Source organism: Lutra lutra, chromosome 8 (assembly GCF_902655055.1).
Source record: "Lutra lutra chromosome 8, mLutLut1.2, whole genome shotgun sequence".
Classification (NCBI taxonomy): Eukaryota; Metazoa; Chordata; class Mammalia; order Carnivora; family Mustelidae; genus Lutra; species Lutra lutra.
The window spans coordinates 141,536,272-141,553,867 of record NC_062285.1 but is presented as its reverse complement, the minus strand read 5'-3'; the positions used below and the strand labels follow the sequence as shown (position 1 = coordinate 141,553,867).

At 63.5% G+C, this 17,596-nt stretch overlaps 1 protein-coding gene across 1 annotated transcript in view; it reads left to right on the top strand.

The window, feature by feature from the left end:
* The first annotated feature begins 2,693 nt into the window (after positions 1–2,693).
* CELSR1 (cadherin EGF LAG seven-pass G-type receptor 1) overlaps positions 2,694–17,596 on the top strand; it is a 135,371-nt gene continuing 120,468 nt past the window's right edge. Inside the window, exon 1 of the mRNA XM_047741199.1 lies at positions 2,694–6,602. Coding sequence (XP_047597155.1) covers positions 2,990–6,602 — 3,613 coding nt within the window. The 5' untranslated portion in view covers positions 2,694–2,989. The remainder of the gene's footprint in view (positions 6,603–17,596) is intronic.

Here is a 17,596-nt window from a genome sequence, read left to right as displayed (position 1 = left end):
GCTCAGTGACAAGGACACAGTAGTAGGAAAGGTTAGCCCCTGGTAGATCTGCACCCAATCAGGCCTGTGCCAGCCTCTTTATGCACTCTCTCTCTCTCTTTTCTTTCCCCTTTTTAACGTAATCTCTACACCTAACTTAGGGCTTGAACTCACCACCCAAGATCAAGAGTTGCATGCTCCACTGACTGAGCCAGCCAAGGGCCCCTTTGCAGCCACGCTGGGAATCTAGACTACTCTTGTCTCCAGCATCTCCTCCAGACCAGGCCCTGGCGAAGGGCCCACAACTGCTTAGTGGCAGAACTGGAAGGTGACCGCTGCAAGGGGCCGGCCCTTTGAGAAGTGTGCCATCTGCTCACGCAGCCGGAGTCCCTGGATCAGGGTGGGAGGCCCCTTCGGTTTTCACCCCCATGCCCGCCCTTTCACGTGGGTGCACACAGGGCTGGGGCACGGAGGAAGTCTGCCATGTGCGGAGTTCAGTGTATGATCGCAAAGCCAACCCTCCACGAGCCCTCGCGTCCCCCGTTCCCTGGCGCTCCTCCTGACCTGGCTCAGGTCACCCCCTTGCAGTTCCCAAATCTTCCCCCTGTTGGTGTGCCTTCCTAAACACGCAGTCTGGGCCTGCTTTGGACCCGTATGGGACTGGAACAGCAGTGTCTCAGGGCCTTTCCTGGCACATCAGGTTAGCGAGATCTGTCCGTGTGTCCCTCCCTCTCCCGTCCCTGGGACCAGGAAGTGGCCTAGGAAGGGGCCCAGCCCAGTCCCGCTGTCACCTTGCAGCCCGCAGGTGTCTTATTCCAGGAAGGCATGCCCACACCCAAACTCCGTCACTGCATCTGAATTTTCAAAAACCAGCAAGCACCGTGTAACAGAACCTTTTGTTTATGTAAACCCAGCCCAACCTGTTTCAAGTCCTGTTGAGAGAGGCACTCTGGGTTCTCTCCGGCCTGAGTCCCCCTACTCTCCCCCACCCTGGCCTGGAGCTTTCCACTGCAGAGCTCTGGCCTCGGGGGCCTCCTTGCCCTCCCCACGCTCAAACTCCTGCCCTTTGATCCTCCCTGACCAAGAGGAAGGACAGACCCAGGATGTCCTGGACAGTCACACTTGAAGGATGAACTTTTCTCCTTCCTTCCCCTCCCTCCACATACTCCTTTCCGGGAAAGGGCTTGCCAGTGGAAACTCCCAGATTAAAAGATCCTAAAGCAAAGCTACCTTTAAGGCTAATAACCACCTCTTTAAGTCTGGCTAATAGGAAGAAAATGCTCATGTTTGGCTCGCCCGCCTAAAGACATCGTTAGCCGGTAACCTCGGCGACACTGTTGGAGTAGATTTTTTATCACCTCCCCCCACCCCCAGCTGCACTCAGGTGGGAAATGCAGAGGCCAGAACCTCCCGTGTCCGAAGGACCTGCTTGAAACATCTCTCACTGGATCGACCCGGTGGAGCCTTCTGGGACGAAGAGACTCCACTGACTGGCGAGGGGGCGGGAGTGGGGTCCCTGCGCTCCGCGCTCTACTGAGGGGCGAGTGCATCTTCCCGCCCCGGGGTGGCACAGTCCTAAAGTCCCTGGGGTGTCAAGTCCTAACCCGGCCCTTCAAACCGTGCCCCGTAGGAGGCGGGGGGGGGGGGTGGTTCCATTTAGTTCGAAAGCCCCCATCTCCATCTGTTTCCCCGCGGAAGGCTGAGGTGCGGAGGTCAGTTCCAAAGCTCCCTCCCCCGAGCTCGTCCCCGCTGGCGACGGGGGCGGGGAGGCGGGGTAAGGGGTGCTGCCACGCTTCTAAATAGCCCGCAGGTGGCTCTCCTTTCCCGGCCGCGGCGCTTCAGAAGGAGACGGGAGTCCCCGACCCGGACCGCGCGCGTCCACGAACGGTCGGGCTGGTCCCTCCAATGTTCCCACTCCAAATCCTAATGTCAACGCAGGCTGTTTTCTTTTCCGTTTAAAAGTTGCGCTTTAAACTCGGTGGGACCCGAATCCGGTTAGTTGCCGACGGCATTCCCAAGTTTTGTCGGGGTGAAGCACTTTAGCCTCCCGCATTGTGCTGTGAATGTGTAACCTCCCTCCAGCCGCTGCCGCGGTCCCCGACCCGGGGCGGGCCATGCGGGCCCCTCCCGGGCACCTCGGCACCCGCCCTCTCCCCTCCCCGGCCCAACCTGCGCGGCGGCCGGCGCGGCGCTCACCGCGGATCAATCCTGCCCGCGTGGTGGCGGCGGTGGGGGTGGGGGTGCTTCGGGCCGCGCCCCGCCCGGGACCCACAGAGCCACCGCCCCACCGGTAGCTGCCGCCGGGGGGCCCCCCTGCCCTGCCTTTCCCGGCCCGGGTCCCTCGGCCCCGCCCCCCGGGGAGGTCGGGTGGGGAGGCCGCGGGGGAGTGGGCCGGGCCTCCCCCGGCTGCGCCCCCGCGTCTCCATAGCGATCCTCCTGGCGCGCACCTCCGGGCCGGCTCCCCCCGGGGCTGAACAATGCGCGGCGGGGCCGGGGGCGGGGCCCAGCTGGGCCGGGGGCGGGGAGAGCGCGGGCCGAGGGGGCGCCGGCCGAGCGCACCGCCCAGGCAGCAGCCGGCCGCCGGGGTCTGAGCGGCGCGGTGCGGCCCCTCCGGCTCCGGGAGCGCCGCCCCCGCCCTGGCCCGGGCCCGCCCCGCTTCCCACGCCGCCCGGCTGAGCCCGCGCGGGAGCCACCTGGAGCCGCCGGCAGCCGCAGCCACGGCAGGTTGATGCGCGGCGCCCTCCCGGGACGCGCACAGGAGCCATCTTGAAACCAACTTCGCAAACTTTCGCGAAGTGCTCTCGAAGTGGAAGCTGCGGGGGAGCCCGGGCGCGCGGCCGCCGGTGTCCCCGCCGGGGCTCCCGGGGAGGCAGGGCGCGGGCCGCCCCGAGGGCCCGGCGCGGGGCGCGCAGGAGCCCTCCCCCGGCCGCGCCGGGTGGATGCGGAGCCGCGCCGGGTGCATGGATTGTGCTCGGGCGCCCGGCTCGGGCTCGGGCTCGGGCTCCGGGCCATGGCGCCGCCGCCGCCTCCCGTGCTGCCCGCGCTGCTGCTCTTGGCCGCGGCCGCCGCCCTACCCGCGCTGGGGCTGCGAGCGGCCGCCTGGGAGCTGCGCGTGCCCGGCGCCGCCCGCGCCTTCGCCCTGGGGCCGGGCTGGACCTATGCGCTGGACGCCGCGCGCACGCCGCGGGCGCTGCGGGAGCTGCTGGACGTGAGCCGAGACGGGCGGCTGGCGGGGCGGCGGCGCGGGCCCGGCGCGGGGCCCCGGGGCTGCGTGCGCCTGGGGGGCCGCCCGATGCCGCTGCTGGTCCGCCTGGCGGCCCGCGGCGCCCCGACGGCCCTGAGCCTCCGCCTGAGGGTGCGCGCGCACGGCCCGGGTTGCGGCGCCCGGCTTCGGCGCCGACCGGCCACCGGCGCGGAGCTGCGGGCGCGGGCTGTGCTCATGGTGCCGAGGCCCGGCGCGGTGCTCTGCTTCCCGGCCCCCGGCGGCGACGGTGGCGGGGCCACGCTGCACTCGGCGCTCGCGGTCCTGACCACCTTTCCCGCCTGTAGGTGCCCGCCGCACCCCGGCCCCCGCTGCCCACGCCGATCCGTCTGCCTGTCGCCCGGGGGCTCGGCCCGCCTGCGCCTGCTGTGCGCTCTGCGGCGCGGGGCCGGCGCCATCCAGATGGAGCTGGCGCTGGAGGCGGCCGCAGGGACTCCCTCCCCGGCGCTGTCGCTGTCTCTGTCGCCGCCGACCCAGCCCCAGCCCCAGGCCGGGGCGGTGGCGGCGCGGCGGGCTCGGCGGGGCGCTGGCGGCAGCACGACCCCTCAGTTCCCGCTGCCTAGCTACCAAGTATCCGTGCCCGAGAACGAGCCTGCTGGCACCACGGTCATCGAGTTGCGCGCGCATGACCCGGACGAGGGCGAGGCGGGGCGCCTGAGCTACCAGATGGAGGCCCTGTTCGATGAACGCTCCAATGGCTACTTCCTCATTGACACCGCCACGGGCGCGGTGAGCACGGCCCGCGCACTGGACCGCGAGACCAAGGACACGCATGTGCTCAAGGTGAGCGCCGTGGACCATGGCTCACCGCGGCGCTCGGCCGCCACCTACCTCACCGTCACAGTCAGCGATACCAACGACCACAGTCCGGTCTTCGAGCAGTCCGAGTACCGTGAGCGCGTGCGTGAGAACCTCGAGGTGGGCTACGAGGTGCTGACCATCCGTGCCACCGACGGCGACGCGCCCTCCAATGCCAACATGCGCTACCGCCTTCTGGAGGGCGCGGGTGGCGTCTTTGAGATCGATGCGCGCTCGGGCGTGGTGCGCACCCGGGCGGCGGTGGACCGGGAAGAGGCGGCCGCCTACCAGCTGCTGGTGGAGGCCAACGACCAGGGCCGCAACCCAGGCCCACTCAGCGCCACCGCCATCGTGCACATCGTGGTGGAGGACGAGAATGACAACTACCCCCAGTTCAGCGAGAAGCGCTATGTCGTGCAGGTGCCCGAGGATGTGGCCGTCAACACACCTGTGCTGCGTGTGCAGGCCACTGATCGGGACCAGGGGCAGAACGCGGCCATCCACTACAGCATCGTGAGCGGCAACCTGAAGGGGCAGTTCTATCTGCATTCCTTGAGCGGCAGCCTGGACGTCATCAACCCGCTGGATTTCGAGGCCATCCGGGAGTATACGCTGCGCATCAAGGCGCAGGATGGGGGCCGGCCTCCGCTCATCAATTCCTCGGGGCTGGTCCTGGTGCAGGTGCTGGATGTGAACGACAACGCCCCCATCTTCGTGAGCAGCCCCTTCCAGGCGGCCGTGCTAGAGAACGTGCCCCTTGGCCACTCGGTGCTGCACATCCAGGCGGTGGACGCGGACGCAGGGGAGAACTCCCGCCTGCGCTATCGGCTGGTGGACACGGCCTCCACCTCCGTCGGGGTTGGCGGGCCTGCGTCCCAGGACCCTGCATCTCCCCCGGACTTCCCTTTCCAGATCCACAACAGCTCGGGCTGGATCACCGTGTGCGCGGAGCTGGACCGTGAGGCGGTGGAGTACTACAGCTTCGGGGTGGAGGCGGTGGACCATGGCTCGCCTCCCATGAGCTCCTCGGCCAGCGTGTCCATCACGGTGCTGGACGTGAATGACAACGACCCAGTATTCACGCAGCCGGTGTACGAGCTGCGTCTGAACGAGGACGCCGCTGTGGGGAGCAGCGTGCTGACCCTGCGGGCACGTGACCGGGATGCCAACAGTGTCATCACCTACCAGCTCACCGGTGGCAACACCCGCAACCGCTTTGCACTCAGCAGCCAGAGCGGCGGCGGCCTCATCACCCTGGCGCTGCCGCTGGACTACAAGCAGGAGCGGCAGTACGTGCTGGCCGTGACCGCTTCCGATGGCACCCGCTCGCACACCGCTCAGGTCTTCATCAACGTCACTGACGCCAACACCCACCGGCCGGTCTTCCAGAGCTCGCACTACACTGTGAGTGTCCGCGAGGACCGGCCGGTGGGCACCTCCGTTGCCAGCATCAGCGCCACCGACGAGGACACCGGCGAGAACGCTCGCATCACCTACGTGCTGGAGGACCCCGTCCCGCAGTTCCGCATCGACCCGGACACGGGCACCATCTACACTATGACTGAATTGGACTACGAGGACCAGGCCGCCTACACCCTGGCCATCACCGCCCGGGACAACGGCATCCCTCAGAAGTCCGACACCACCTCCCTGGAGATCCTCATCCTCGATGCTAATGACAACGCGCCCCGCTTCCTGCGGGATTTCTACCAGGGCTCCGTCTTCGAGGATGCGCCGCCGTCCACCAGCGTCCTCCAGGTCTCCGCCTCCGACCGGGACTCGGGCCCCAACGGCCGTCTGCTGTACACCTTCCAGGGCGGGGACGATGGGGACGGGGACTTCTACATTGAGCCCACATCTGGCGTGGTCCGCACCCAGCGCCGCCTGGACCGGGAGAATGTGGCGGTGTACCTCCTCCGGGCCCTGGCTGTGGACCGGGGGAGCCCTGCGCCCCTCAGTGCCTCAGTGGACATCCAGGTGAGTGTCTTGGACATTAATGACAACCCCCCGGTCTTTGAGAGGGACGAGCTGGAGCTGTTTGTGGAGGAGAACAGCCCCGTGGGGTCTGTGGTGGCCAGGATTCGTGCCAGTGACCCCGACGAGGGCCCCAACGCCCAGATCATGTATCAGATCGTGGAGGGCAACGTGCCCGAGGTCTTCCAGCTGGACCTGCTGAGCGGCGACCTGCGCGCTCTGGCCGAGCTGGACTTCGAGGTCCGGCGGGAGTACGTGCTGGTGGTGCAGGCCACCTCGGCCCCGCTGGTGAGCCGGGCCACTGTGCGCATCCGCCTCCTGGACCAAAACGACAACCCGCCCGTGCTGCCCGACTTCCAGATCCTCTTCAACAACTATGTCACCAATAAGTCCAACAGCTTCCCCACGGGCGTGATCGGCCGCATCCCAGCGCACGACCCCGACCTCTCCGACAGCCTCAACTACACCTTCCTGCAGGGCAATGAGCTCCAACTGCTGCTGCTGGACCCAGCGACCGGCGAGCTGCAGCTCAGCCGGGACCTGGACAACAACCGGCCGCTGGAGGCGCTCATGGAGGTGTCTGTTTCTGGTGAGTGGCTGCCTGGAGAGCCGCAGGGACCCGCCGGGGGCCTGCCCGACGAGCCGGGGCGCATCTGGGCAGGGCCCAGGCAGCTCTTCGGGGATCTGTGGGCTCCGGTTTGAGGGTTGGTGCCATGAGCTGGGGGCGTGCTCCCCACTTAGGCCAAGGGAGTGGGAGGGGTACGGCACTGCTTCCCTCAGCACTTTTGCTGGGAGCAGGCTCGGGCTGCCTCAAGTTCAAGACCGGGGCTTTTTTTTTTTTTTTTGGCGCTTTCCTCCACGGGCTGTGTCTCCCGAATGTGCTATGAAAAGTTGGTCTGCAGGGCTATCTGAGTTGTCTGGTTTGCTTGGTACCGTTTTGTGGTCAGCCCTCCGCCTGTCTGGAAAGATCAAAGGTCACTGCCCGCCGGTGTGCTGCATGGAAATTGCTGGATGGTTCCCTGAGTCGCCCTGTAATGGGACGGCAGTTGCTTCGCGTAGTGTCTCTTTTCTGTCTCCTGCAGATAATAACAATCCCGCTTCTGTGTGCTCGTCTGTCTGGGAGCGCTTTGAAAAGCATAGCCTCGTTTGATCTTGGCTTCTGCTCCTGGACACGGGCTTATAATTTGGGTCTTACTGAGAGGCCTGCCCAGTTTGGCGGTGGAGCCGGTGTGGGAATCCAGTGGGCCCGCTCTGGGCCTGGAGGTGCGCAGACGAGCAAGGTGGTCTCCGCTACGTCAGCCTAATGCCCAGCAGCAAAGAGTTCGTGCCCCATGCCGCCAACCCCCGAGTGCCAAGCGGGGCCCCCAAGGCCGGGGGGAGAGGACAGATAGAGGGCGTGGGAATTGGGAGACACAGCGTCTCCTTAAGGGGGCCCGCCTGTGGGCAGGGTGCTGGTGCAGACAGGTGCCCTTAATGATGAGACCGAACTATGACCAAGAAAGGCTTGGACCGTGGGTTGTTTGAATCAGTGTTTCGGCTGACTTATTTGAACAATAAATGATTTCAACACAGTGTCACCGTGGGAGCCCTGCGAGAATTAAAAAGGAAATTCTCTGATCTGTTTTGTTTTCACCATTGGTTATCAGTCGTTATACGCCAGGGGTTGGGTGGCAAACAGGTTCCTGTTCCAGTTGTTTGCTGGTGAGATCCGGAGCTCAGGGTCCAGTTCTGCGGTGGTGCGACCCTTCGCCAAGGCTTTCGGCGGCGCAGTCTCTCCGCAGGTGCATATTGTAGGTTCTGTGGGGTCATGTACCTGCGCAGGGGATACGGAAGAGGCCCTTAGGGGGGAGTTGTTAGTGGGGTTATGCGTATCCCGAGCAAGGACCTGATACCAAAAATTGTTTCCTTCCCAGATCCCCACTTGGGTTTGCCCAGTTTTTGATCCTTCTGCTCTGCGCGCTGGGTACGACACAGTGGAAAACAGCCGGTGCGGAAACGACTTGGCAACACCCTGGGGTTTTGACTGCACAGGGGACACAGGGGGCTTTAGTGGGAACAGTGCGTGTGGAAGCAAGGATGTTGTGTGCGTCTGAGGCGTCAGGAATGTGGGCCCCCCTGTGGCAGCCGGATAACAAGGCTTAGGATGGATTTCATCCCCCCAGAGGGGAGTTACTGCGAGCTGGCTTGCCTACCTGGAGGGCCGCCGGTTGGGACCACAGTCGAGGGTGGGCCGGGGATCCATGACACGTGGGGGACTGTCTCAGTGGTCTCGGTGACCCAGGGCTGACATAATGCTTCTGCCCCTCGGGCACTGGGCCTTCTGGGGGGTCTCCCCAGGAATAGGTGGTTCCCTTCCGCTGGGTTCTGATCCAACAGCGGATGGCTTCATAAACCCTTGCACTTAACACGGACACGCAGCCTTCCGGTAACCGGGAGGTGAGCGGTGTTAGGATCCTTGCCTGCGAGAAAATTCTGGAGGAATGAATGCGTTGCTGGCTGACCGTTCTAGCGCCAAACCCTCACTCAGTGCCGAGTCTGTGCTGAGGTTTGAGGGACCCCTTGACTGCTGCTGAGTGCTCGGGCAGAGCCAATGGCTGGAAACTCTCAAAATCTGAGATCCCAGACAGCAGAGTGTGGGGCAGAAACAAAGCTGAGCCTGAGGTCAGTCTTTGAATGAACCGGGTGGGTTCTTAGGTTTCGTAAAAGAACAATGGAGAAAGCTGTTGTGGGGGACTCACACCCTGTTTTCATTGAAGTGTTATTGGCTTTTTGGGATTTACAGCCGTGCCCTAAAGCCTCTGATGCCTTATTACCGCCCTCGAGGTGCTGGACGGAGCGGTTCTGGGGGCGCCAGGCCAGTAGGTCCCCCGCAGAGGAGGCTGCTGGGAAGGTGCACAAGGGGGAGGGCCTGAAATGGCCAGGCTGGGGACAGGGGTGTGCCGGCGGGGGGGCTGCGGGGGGGCTGTGCAGAGGGGACAGGGGTGTGCAGGCGGGGGGGCTGCGGGGTGGCTGTGCAGAGGGGACAGGGGTGTGCAGGCGGGGGGGCTGCGGGGGGGCTGTGCAGAGGGGACAGGGGTGTGCAGGCGGGGGGGCTGCGGGGGGCTGTGCAGAGGGGACAGGGGTGTGCAGGCGGGGGGGCTGCGGGGGGCTGTGCAGAGGGGACGGGTGTGCAGGCGGGGGGGCTGCGGGGGGCTGTGCAGAGGGGACGGGTGTGCAGGCGGGGGGGCTGCGGGGGGGCTGTGCAGAGGGGATAGGGGTGTGCAGGCGGGGGGGCCTGCGGGGGGACTGTACAGAGGGGACAGGGGTGTGCAGGCAGGGGGGCTGCAGGGGGGCTGTGCAGAGGGGACAGGGGTGTGCAGGCGGGGGGACCTGCGGGGGGACTGTGCAGAGGGGAGAGCCCCGCAGGAGGGGAGAGTGTGCAGAGGGGACAGGGGTGTGCAGGCAGGGGGACCTGCGGGGGGGACTGTGCAGAGGGGACAGGGGTGTACAGGCGGGGGGACCTGCGGGGGGGACTGTGCAGAGGGGAGAGGGGTGTGCAGGGGGGGGACTTGCGGGGGGGACTGTGCAGAGGGGACGGGTGTGCAGGCGGGGGGGCTGCGGGGGGCTGTGCAGAGGGGACGGGTGTGCAGGCGGGGGGGCTGCGGGGGGGCTGTGCAGAGGGGATAGGGGTGTGCAGGCGGGGGGGGCCTGCGGGGGGACTGTACAGAGGGGACAGGGGTGTGCAGGCAGGGGGGCTGCAGGGGGGCTGTGCAGAGGGGACAGGGGTGTGCAGGCGGGGGGACCTGCGGGGGGACTGTGCAGAGGGGAGAGCCCCGCAGGAGGGGAGAGTGTGCAGAGGGGACAGGGGTGTGCAGGCAGGGGGACCTGCGGGGGGGACTGTGCAGAGGGGACAGGGGTGTGCAGGCGGGGGGACCTGCGGGGGGGACTGTGCAGAGGGGAGAGGGGTGTGCAGGGGGGGGACTTGCGGGGGGGACTGTGCAGAGGGGACAGGGGTGTGCAGGCGGGGGGACCTGCAGGGGGACTGTGCAGAGGGGAGAGCCCCGCAGGAGGGGAGAGTGTGCAGTGGGGAGGGCTGCGCAGGGGGAAGGGCCTGTCGGGGGAGGTTTGTGCGGGGGTGGGGGGCAGGAGGGAATGGCTCCAGGAGAGAGCAGCCTAGGGGACCTGGGGACCAGGAGGGCCTTTCCTTTTGCCAGACCAGGGCTGTCGTTTAGCGGGAACATTTTGACCGTGAGTGGCTGATACTGATGGTTTCACACAGACGCCCGAGGTCAGAACACCGTTTGAAAATGTTTTTGAATTAAAAAATAGGCACATTCGAATAACAGCCAGTATTTGGAGGACAGCCAGCCCCACAAAATGCTCATTCTCTATGTGACGGTTTTTGAATGAGGTTTAAAATTCTGTGATTGGACCTTTTTATGGCTGTTGTATGAAAGCCGTGTTTGCATTTTTCAAAGCAGTGCGGCCGCCAGCCCTGTGGGACCTTCAAGCACCACAGGCTTCCCTCTAATCTTTCTGGATGTCAGGCCTTCGTCCCATCAGCATTTTCAATCCAGCTGGGACGTGCGTGTGCCGGTAAGACTGGGGCCGGACGCCGTGCGCGGCAGAGCGTGGCACTTGGTGGGAAAGGGCCCTACGTCTGTGGGTGTTGCCAGCCCGTGGATGCGGGAATGTTGGCGTGTGTGGGGTAAGAATGACCCGTGTGGCTGGGACACACCAGAAGATGGGGCACCGCGGTGAAGTGAGATCGGGCAGCCTCGGGGCTCCTGGGGGGCACCATTGGCTGAGCACCAGACCCTTGATCTCGGCTCAGGTCTTGCTCTCAGGGTCTTGAGACAAGCCCCGCATCGGGCTCTGTGCTGGGCGTGGAGCCTGCCTCAGAGATGGGCTGTGGTTTGCCTTGGTGGGGAGTACGTGGCCTAGGGCTGCCTCGGCCTGAAGCTTTAGAGCACATCTGCCTCCTTAAATATGGCGTGTCGAGGGGACTTTTCCATGGGTGGACACGGAGCCGGAATGGAGGGTGGGCCGCTGTCCTGGCAGTGCCTGGATGCCTGGTATCAGGGCTCTTCCCGGATCTCATGGGGAGCTGAAGCTGTTGTGGCTGCGGAAGCTGGATTCTCCAGAATCCAGTGCCCCGGAAGTTCGGTGCTTCTCACAGCAGGTGGGCATCGCAGCGCCTTCTGAAGCTCTGGGGACAGTCACTTGTTAGCTTGTGTTCAGAAACACTGGCTCCGAGCCAAGAGCATGTTTATCCTTTCACTGAGCACCTACTGTGTGCCAGGTGCGGCCCTGCTCTCCTGGACGCCGGCGGGGGACGGAGGATTGGAAGAATGCAGAGGAACACAGAACTGAGATCACGAAGCGGGAGATGCGGGGTGGGGGAGGTGGCATGGGGACCCGTAGTCTTGCACACAAAGCACCTTCCTGGCAGGGGAGCGTGTGTGGCGGGAACCCCCCCCCCCCCGCCCCGATGTGGAGGGCCAACTCCGGAGGGTTTGGGGCCAATCCGGGAGATTTGGGGAAGAACAGGGTGTGTCTGAGCTGCACATGGGGAGGTGGCTCTAGGCAGTGAGCTGGGAGGCTGGAGGGAAGCATGGGGGTGGCCGAGGAGCGTGGGGGGACAAGGCGGGGCCTGCGTGGTTAGATGGTGAGATGTGGGGCAGGGATGGGCTTGAGTGGCCCATGTGCTCTGCGCTGGGGCCTCCCCAGGCACTACCTGTCTGCACAGGGCGTGATCCTGCCAGGAGCACGCCAGGGCCCCCGAGGCTTAATGGCAGCTGCTTGCAAAGGCAGGGCTGGGGTTTGAACCCATGGCTCCCAAGCCATGGTCTCTCAGGCTGTGCTTTCCAGAAAAAACGGGCTCCAGGAGCACAAGGATGAGGTCAGGGAGGAAGGCTCCCTGAGCCGGGTGTCCTTGCAAGGGGGTCTGGCCTTGGAGTCAAGACCAGGAGACCACGTGTGGCTGGGGAACCTTTGACCTTTGTCACTGTGACGGCTGGACACGCAGGTCTGGGCAGAGGCCAACTGGAGTCCTGGCCGGAGGTGGTCAGCATGGCCTCAGCAGTGACAGAGAGGGTGGTTGTGACTGGGGGTGGTCAGTGACCAGTCTGCAGGGGCGTGAGGGCATTAGGGCAGGGAATGTGTGTGACGGGAACCGGAGCACGATGCAGCCTCGAGGAGCTGTGGCCGGAGTGGCCTGTGGGCAGGGATGGATCAGCCTTGCAGCTGGGGCAGGAGCAACCACACACACGGGAAAAGTTGGGGGATCTGGGGCTCTGGGGGCTGAGGGTCCCACCGTGGGTCACCCGTGGGGCAGAAATGTGTCTTGAATTAACCAAAGGGAGGTCCTTGGTGGTGTCACGAGAGCCACAGTAGCGGGGGGCTGGGCAGCCCCTCTGAGGAGCAGGGGACAGGCTTGCAGGGGTGAGGGAGCCAGGCTGAGGGCAGGGGGGTGGCTGTGGGGACGTGGAGCCAGCAGTGACCCGGGCTGGGTTGAGGGGCGGGAGGACTAGACCAGTTGGCATGCATCACCACCATGCTGGCAACCCAGTCCCTCTGCCTGCGCGGACGTTCACCCAGTGTGATTCCGGGGGCACCGCGAGTGAGGGGGGTCACTGCGATGGGAGAGCAGTATCTGTTGGGGCCACGTCGAGTGTAGACAGGGCTGCCCGGGAGGGTTGGTTCTATTCCTCTTTGACTCATAGGACCTGTGATGGGGGAGTAGGGGGGCCAGGGGAGGGTGGGCAGGGGGGCCAGGGCCATGGGGCTCCTCGACTGCTGAGGGCCAGGGCAGCCCATCTCAGCACTGGCTACCTGGCGGCAGGAAGTCTCCTGGTGGTCCCACCTACCAGCTAGAGCGACAGGGAGACTGTTTACATGTGGGGAGAGCGACAGGCAGTGAGCCCCTTGGGAGGAGGGTGGGGGGTACACAGACCCTGTATGATGTCGACTGGCATTGGCAGTTTGCCGGCGACACCCAAGCTCCGTCCAGGGCCGGGTGCCCCCTTTGGACAGCCCTCTCGGGGCCGGGTGGAGTGGACGCGCACACCTGCTCCTGGTGACGCCCGAGACCAGAAACCTGTGTGGGACCCGGGGCGGTGGGATGGGGGTTGCCTGGGCCTGGCAGCTGCCGAGGCCCCGAAAGGTGTGTTCTGTGGCTCCGGGCTACGAGCCTCCTCCCTGCCAGCACTCGGATGCAAACAGAAGTAGATTTTATCGTGTGGGGCAGAGCACGTGGAAAATCTTCCCGAATTGGCACGACTCTTCTCCGCTCACAGCCTAGGGGGTCATAGTTTTCTGGTGTTTCTTCTTGTCCTGTAACCTGAACACGCAGGTTTGTACGAAAGCCGGAGGATTCCTGGATCCCAAGGGGTGGAGTGAATGTCTCCCCACTTTCTGTGGGTTTGCTTTGGGAGGGTCACAGGGGCGACCTGAGGACGTGTGGCAGGGTTGGGGTCCCAGGTTGTCAGGGTCGGGGACCTGGCCTTGAGTTTGTGGGGGATGACAGGGGCCCCCTCTGATTTTCCCCTGTGAGTAGGTGGTCCGCAGTGGCTGTGGGTCATTTACGGACTGAGCCCCAGGGGCCTGGGAGAGGGTCCCCCTGCAGAGATTGCGGCGGCTCGTCTGTCCCCCACTCTGGGCACTGGGGGGAGGCTGACGCAGAAGACAGGATGCAAAGTGATCCCACCCACCACTCTGGGTCCCTCTGTGCCTTGTTGGGGGCTTGGCTCCAGGGGAACGTTCTACAACTATGGCTGATTCTCACGACTTTGCTTCAGGTAAGGACTTGCAGGTGACTTGGAAATCGGTTCCTTTTTTTGGGTGTGAACATTCCAGAGCTGGGGAAAGCCCGTCACCAGCCCTTCATCGTTCTGTCACTCCAGTGGGCGCCTCCTGACGTCCTGGAGATGGGCCACAATTCATTCTCAAATACGCACACATGTGCACCTGTGCTCACACACACACGGACACACACATGTGCACGGACACCAGTACATGCACACACAAGCATGCTCACGTGTGTGCACACACGCACACGTGTGCATGGACACAGGTACACAAACACGCACACACATGCACACAGAGACACACACATGCAAAAACATGTACGCATATACACATGGGCAGGGGATCCCATGTGAACAAATACACAGACACACAAATCCACACACGCACACACGCACACACATAAATCCACAGTTTGCCTGACTACTTTGGAGGCAGACTGTGTCGCATAAGCTTTCCTTCCAGCCACCCCAACCCGACACACCATGTCGACCTCTGCAGCCACGGTGGGGTCCTGTCGGCCGGTCTGGTGATCCCTCGGGACTGGTGACATGGTGCCAGGCTTGTGGGTGTCGCGTGGACCGTGGGCCTCCCGTGAAAGGGGTTGTGCCAGCTTTTAGCTTCCAGGGTCAGCCACTGGGTATCGAGGCATCAAGCACGCGGAGTGGGGCTTGGTCCCCCACAGTGGCTGTTGGGACAGACTCCGTGGCTACTTTTGCACAGCTGTGTCCACAGCGCGCTATCGGCGAAGGTGAGCACTGAGCGAGCCCCAGGCTGGTGTGCTTTCTGCACTGATCTTGTGGGACGGGATAGTCCCTCCACCTTCCAGGTGGGAAGCGGATGGGGAAGGACACACAGCCTGCTTTGTCGTGTGGAAGTGTTAGAGGGGACACGAGCCGGCCGAGCCCCAGTCCCCACCCCCCGCCCCATGTCAGATCTTCAGGCCTGGCTACTGGTAGTTGATGACATGGGTTTGCCGTCTTGGGGTGTTGGGACTGTTTCTGAGCCCCAAGGTGGCCCAGCGGAGGGGGCTTCCTGGCCCTGAGGGGCTCTGCTGGCTTTCACAGGTCCCACCCTCCCTCTCCTCCTCCCTGGGGCACTCCCCCCTGTGCCTGGAGCAGGTGGTGGAGGGCTCTGTGCCTCAGTTTCCCCTGGCACAGGCTAGCAGCCGCCATCTGCAGGGTGTGGCGAGGGTGCACTGGAGATGCCCGTGCTACCCGGACGCGGCCGAGTGGCTGGCCGCCGCCCGCTCCCTTTCCTGTGGCCTGACTTTTCCTTCTGGCTGTTGGTTGTGCAGCTGCGAGGGTGGCCTCCTGTACTGCCTGCTGGAGGCCTTTCCTCCTCTGTGTCCATCTGTCCTTCCTGCCTCTCCCCCCGCTTCCAGCACGCCGGGACAGTGGAGGAGGTCTGTGTGCTCTGGAGGGGTTCCAGGTGACTCAGGAGAGGGGCTTGGTGCCGTGACCCCGCCACCTACCCTGGCCTGGGAGGCAGAGGTCAGGGGTCGGGCAGGACGTTGAGACCAATGGAGCCTTGGTCTAGGACATCAAGCGCCTTTGAAACCTTGAGGGGACAGCGTGGTCCAACAGCGGGTGGCCTTGGGATGGCCTCCTGCACCCAGAAGGCAAGAGCTATGTGAGTCCCACTGAGTCCCTGGGCCGTTGCAGACCAGCCTGTGTGGCCCTGAGATGCTGAGTCCCAGCCCTGGCCCAACCTTGGAACTCCCCTCACCTGTTGTTTCCTTTCTGCTGAGAGCGTGTGAGCTTTTGGCCCCTCCAAGGCACGGCACCACCTCCACACCTCTGGTCTTCCCATCTGCCCGCCTTCTTCTCTCCCCTGGGGCTTTGAGGTCACACACCTGGGAGGAGACTGGCGTCAGAGCCAGGATGATACCCCAAGAGGTGGTCATCTGAGAGCCTGTCGCCCCACTGCCTGGGTTTGCGTGCCCCCTCCCCAGGCTCTGCCTTGTCCCCTGGCTGCAAACCTGAGAGTGCCCATTTCACAGGCAAAGATACTGAGGCTGCGGAGCTCCTGGTGGTAGGTCCCAGTCTGGAACCAGGGGTGGCCACACTGTCGGCCAGAGGCTAAGCCCTGCCACGAGGAGCTGTTGTGACAGCAGCCCTGGGGACCCAGAACAGGAGGGCTGTGGGTCACGTGTGTGTCACGCCTGATTCCACGGGAGCGCTACGATGAGCAGGAGTGCAGCTGCTGCACAGTGAGGGAAAGGGGGTCCTGGCAGCTGTCCCTGAGTCTTTATGAGCCTCCTATGGGCAGAGCTGTGTCCCGGGAAACTGTGGAGTGCAGGACCCGCGTGCATCAGGTGCCGGGAGGGACCTGAACCAGTGCCGTGGTCAGGGTCAGAGGCAGCAGGGAGGTGGACAGCATGGTGGAGCTCCGTGGAACTGGCTGACGTGCCCTTGGGGGCCCTCCAGCTTCGAGAGCAGATTCTCCTGGCCAGGGACCGACCAACTTTCCTTCCTTCCCTTCTTTTCTTCCTTTCCTCCCTCCCTCCCTTCCTTCTCCCCTCTCTTCCTCCCTTCCTTCTTTCTCTCCTCCCTCCCTCCCTTCTCTCCCTCCCTCCCTTTCTTCTCTCCCTCCTTCCCTCTTTCCCTCTCTCCATCAGTCAAGATTTTTCCTTCTTTTTCAGTAGTCTGTTTTCACTTCCAGTTCTGGGTTTGTGTTTTGGTTTTTTTTTTTTTTTTTTTTTTTTTTTTTTGGATTTAAAAACTGTCTCATCGAAGTGACACTTGGTTAGGGTAAACTTGGAGTGGCTTGTTCAGACAAAGTCATGTGCTGTGTTAGCATTCGGAGATAAGAAGCTCTCGCGTGGCAGCAGACTTTCATGAGGGAGTTGACTGGTGAACGACTGTGGTCACAGAATGAAATCGTTCTACTGCCAGGCAGCCCCGCTTTGGAGACGGCCACCTCAGCTGTGGTCTCTGCAGCTGTCCCTCGCTCTGCTCTGATGCATCCCGGTGTGGGACAGAGCATGGGGTTTCCCTGGCAGTGAAGCCCGATGGCCCCCTGAGTGCTGATGGCCAACGCTGGTCGAGTCAACCCCCTCTGGGCCTCAGGGTCTCGCCTGGAATGAGACAGTGGGACGGTCATCGCCCAGGACCCCCGTCCTGACTCCAGCCCTGGAATCACGCTGTGGGTGAAGGACCGGAAAAGCAGAAACCCAGCTTGAGGGTCTGACTGTGTCTTGGGAAGCCTTTTCATCACTGTGAACATCGCAGGTGCTGAGAAATGACCTCGTTTGAAAGCTATCATGAAGTGTTCGCGAATCACGTTTCTAGTAAGGGATTGATGTCTTGAATACAGAGAGAACTTCTGCAGCCCAACCACGGAGAAACAGACGACCCGATGGAAAGACGGCAGAAGCACTCAGTTGGATGTTTTTCCAGTTAAGACGTGAGCACGGCGACGGGCGCACGAGAGGGGCTTCGCGTCACTCATCCTCCGGGATGTGCAAACCAGAACCGCAGCGAAGTGCCACGTCCCACCTTTAGGAAGGCCGTTGTAGAAACAAAAACAGAGCAGAAAGTAAGGCAGGGCTACGATGGGGAGAAATTGGACCCTCATGCTTTTTTGAGTGAAAATTGGTGCAGCCACTGTGGAGAACCGTATGGCGGCTCCTGGAAGGATTAAACCTGGAATCCTGGTGGGGTCCAGGAATCCCACCTGTGCATATTGGCGCAGAAGTGAAAGCAGGACCTTGACCGGGTTCTGGCGTCCATACGCTTGCGGCGGCGGGCTTACGATCGTCAGAAGGTGGAGGCTCCCGGGGTCCACGGGCAGACG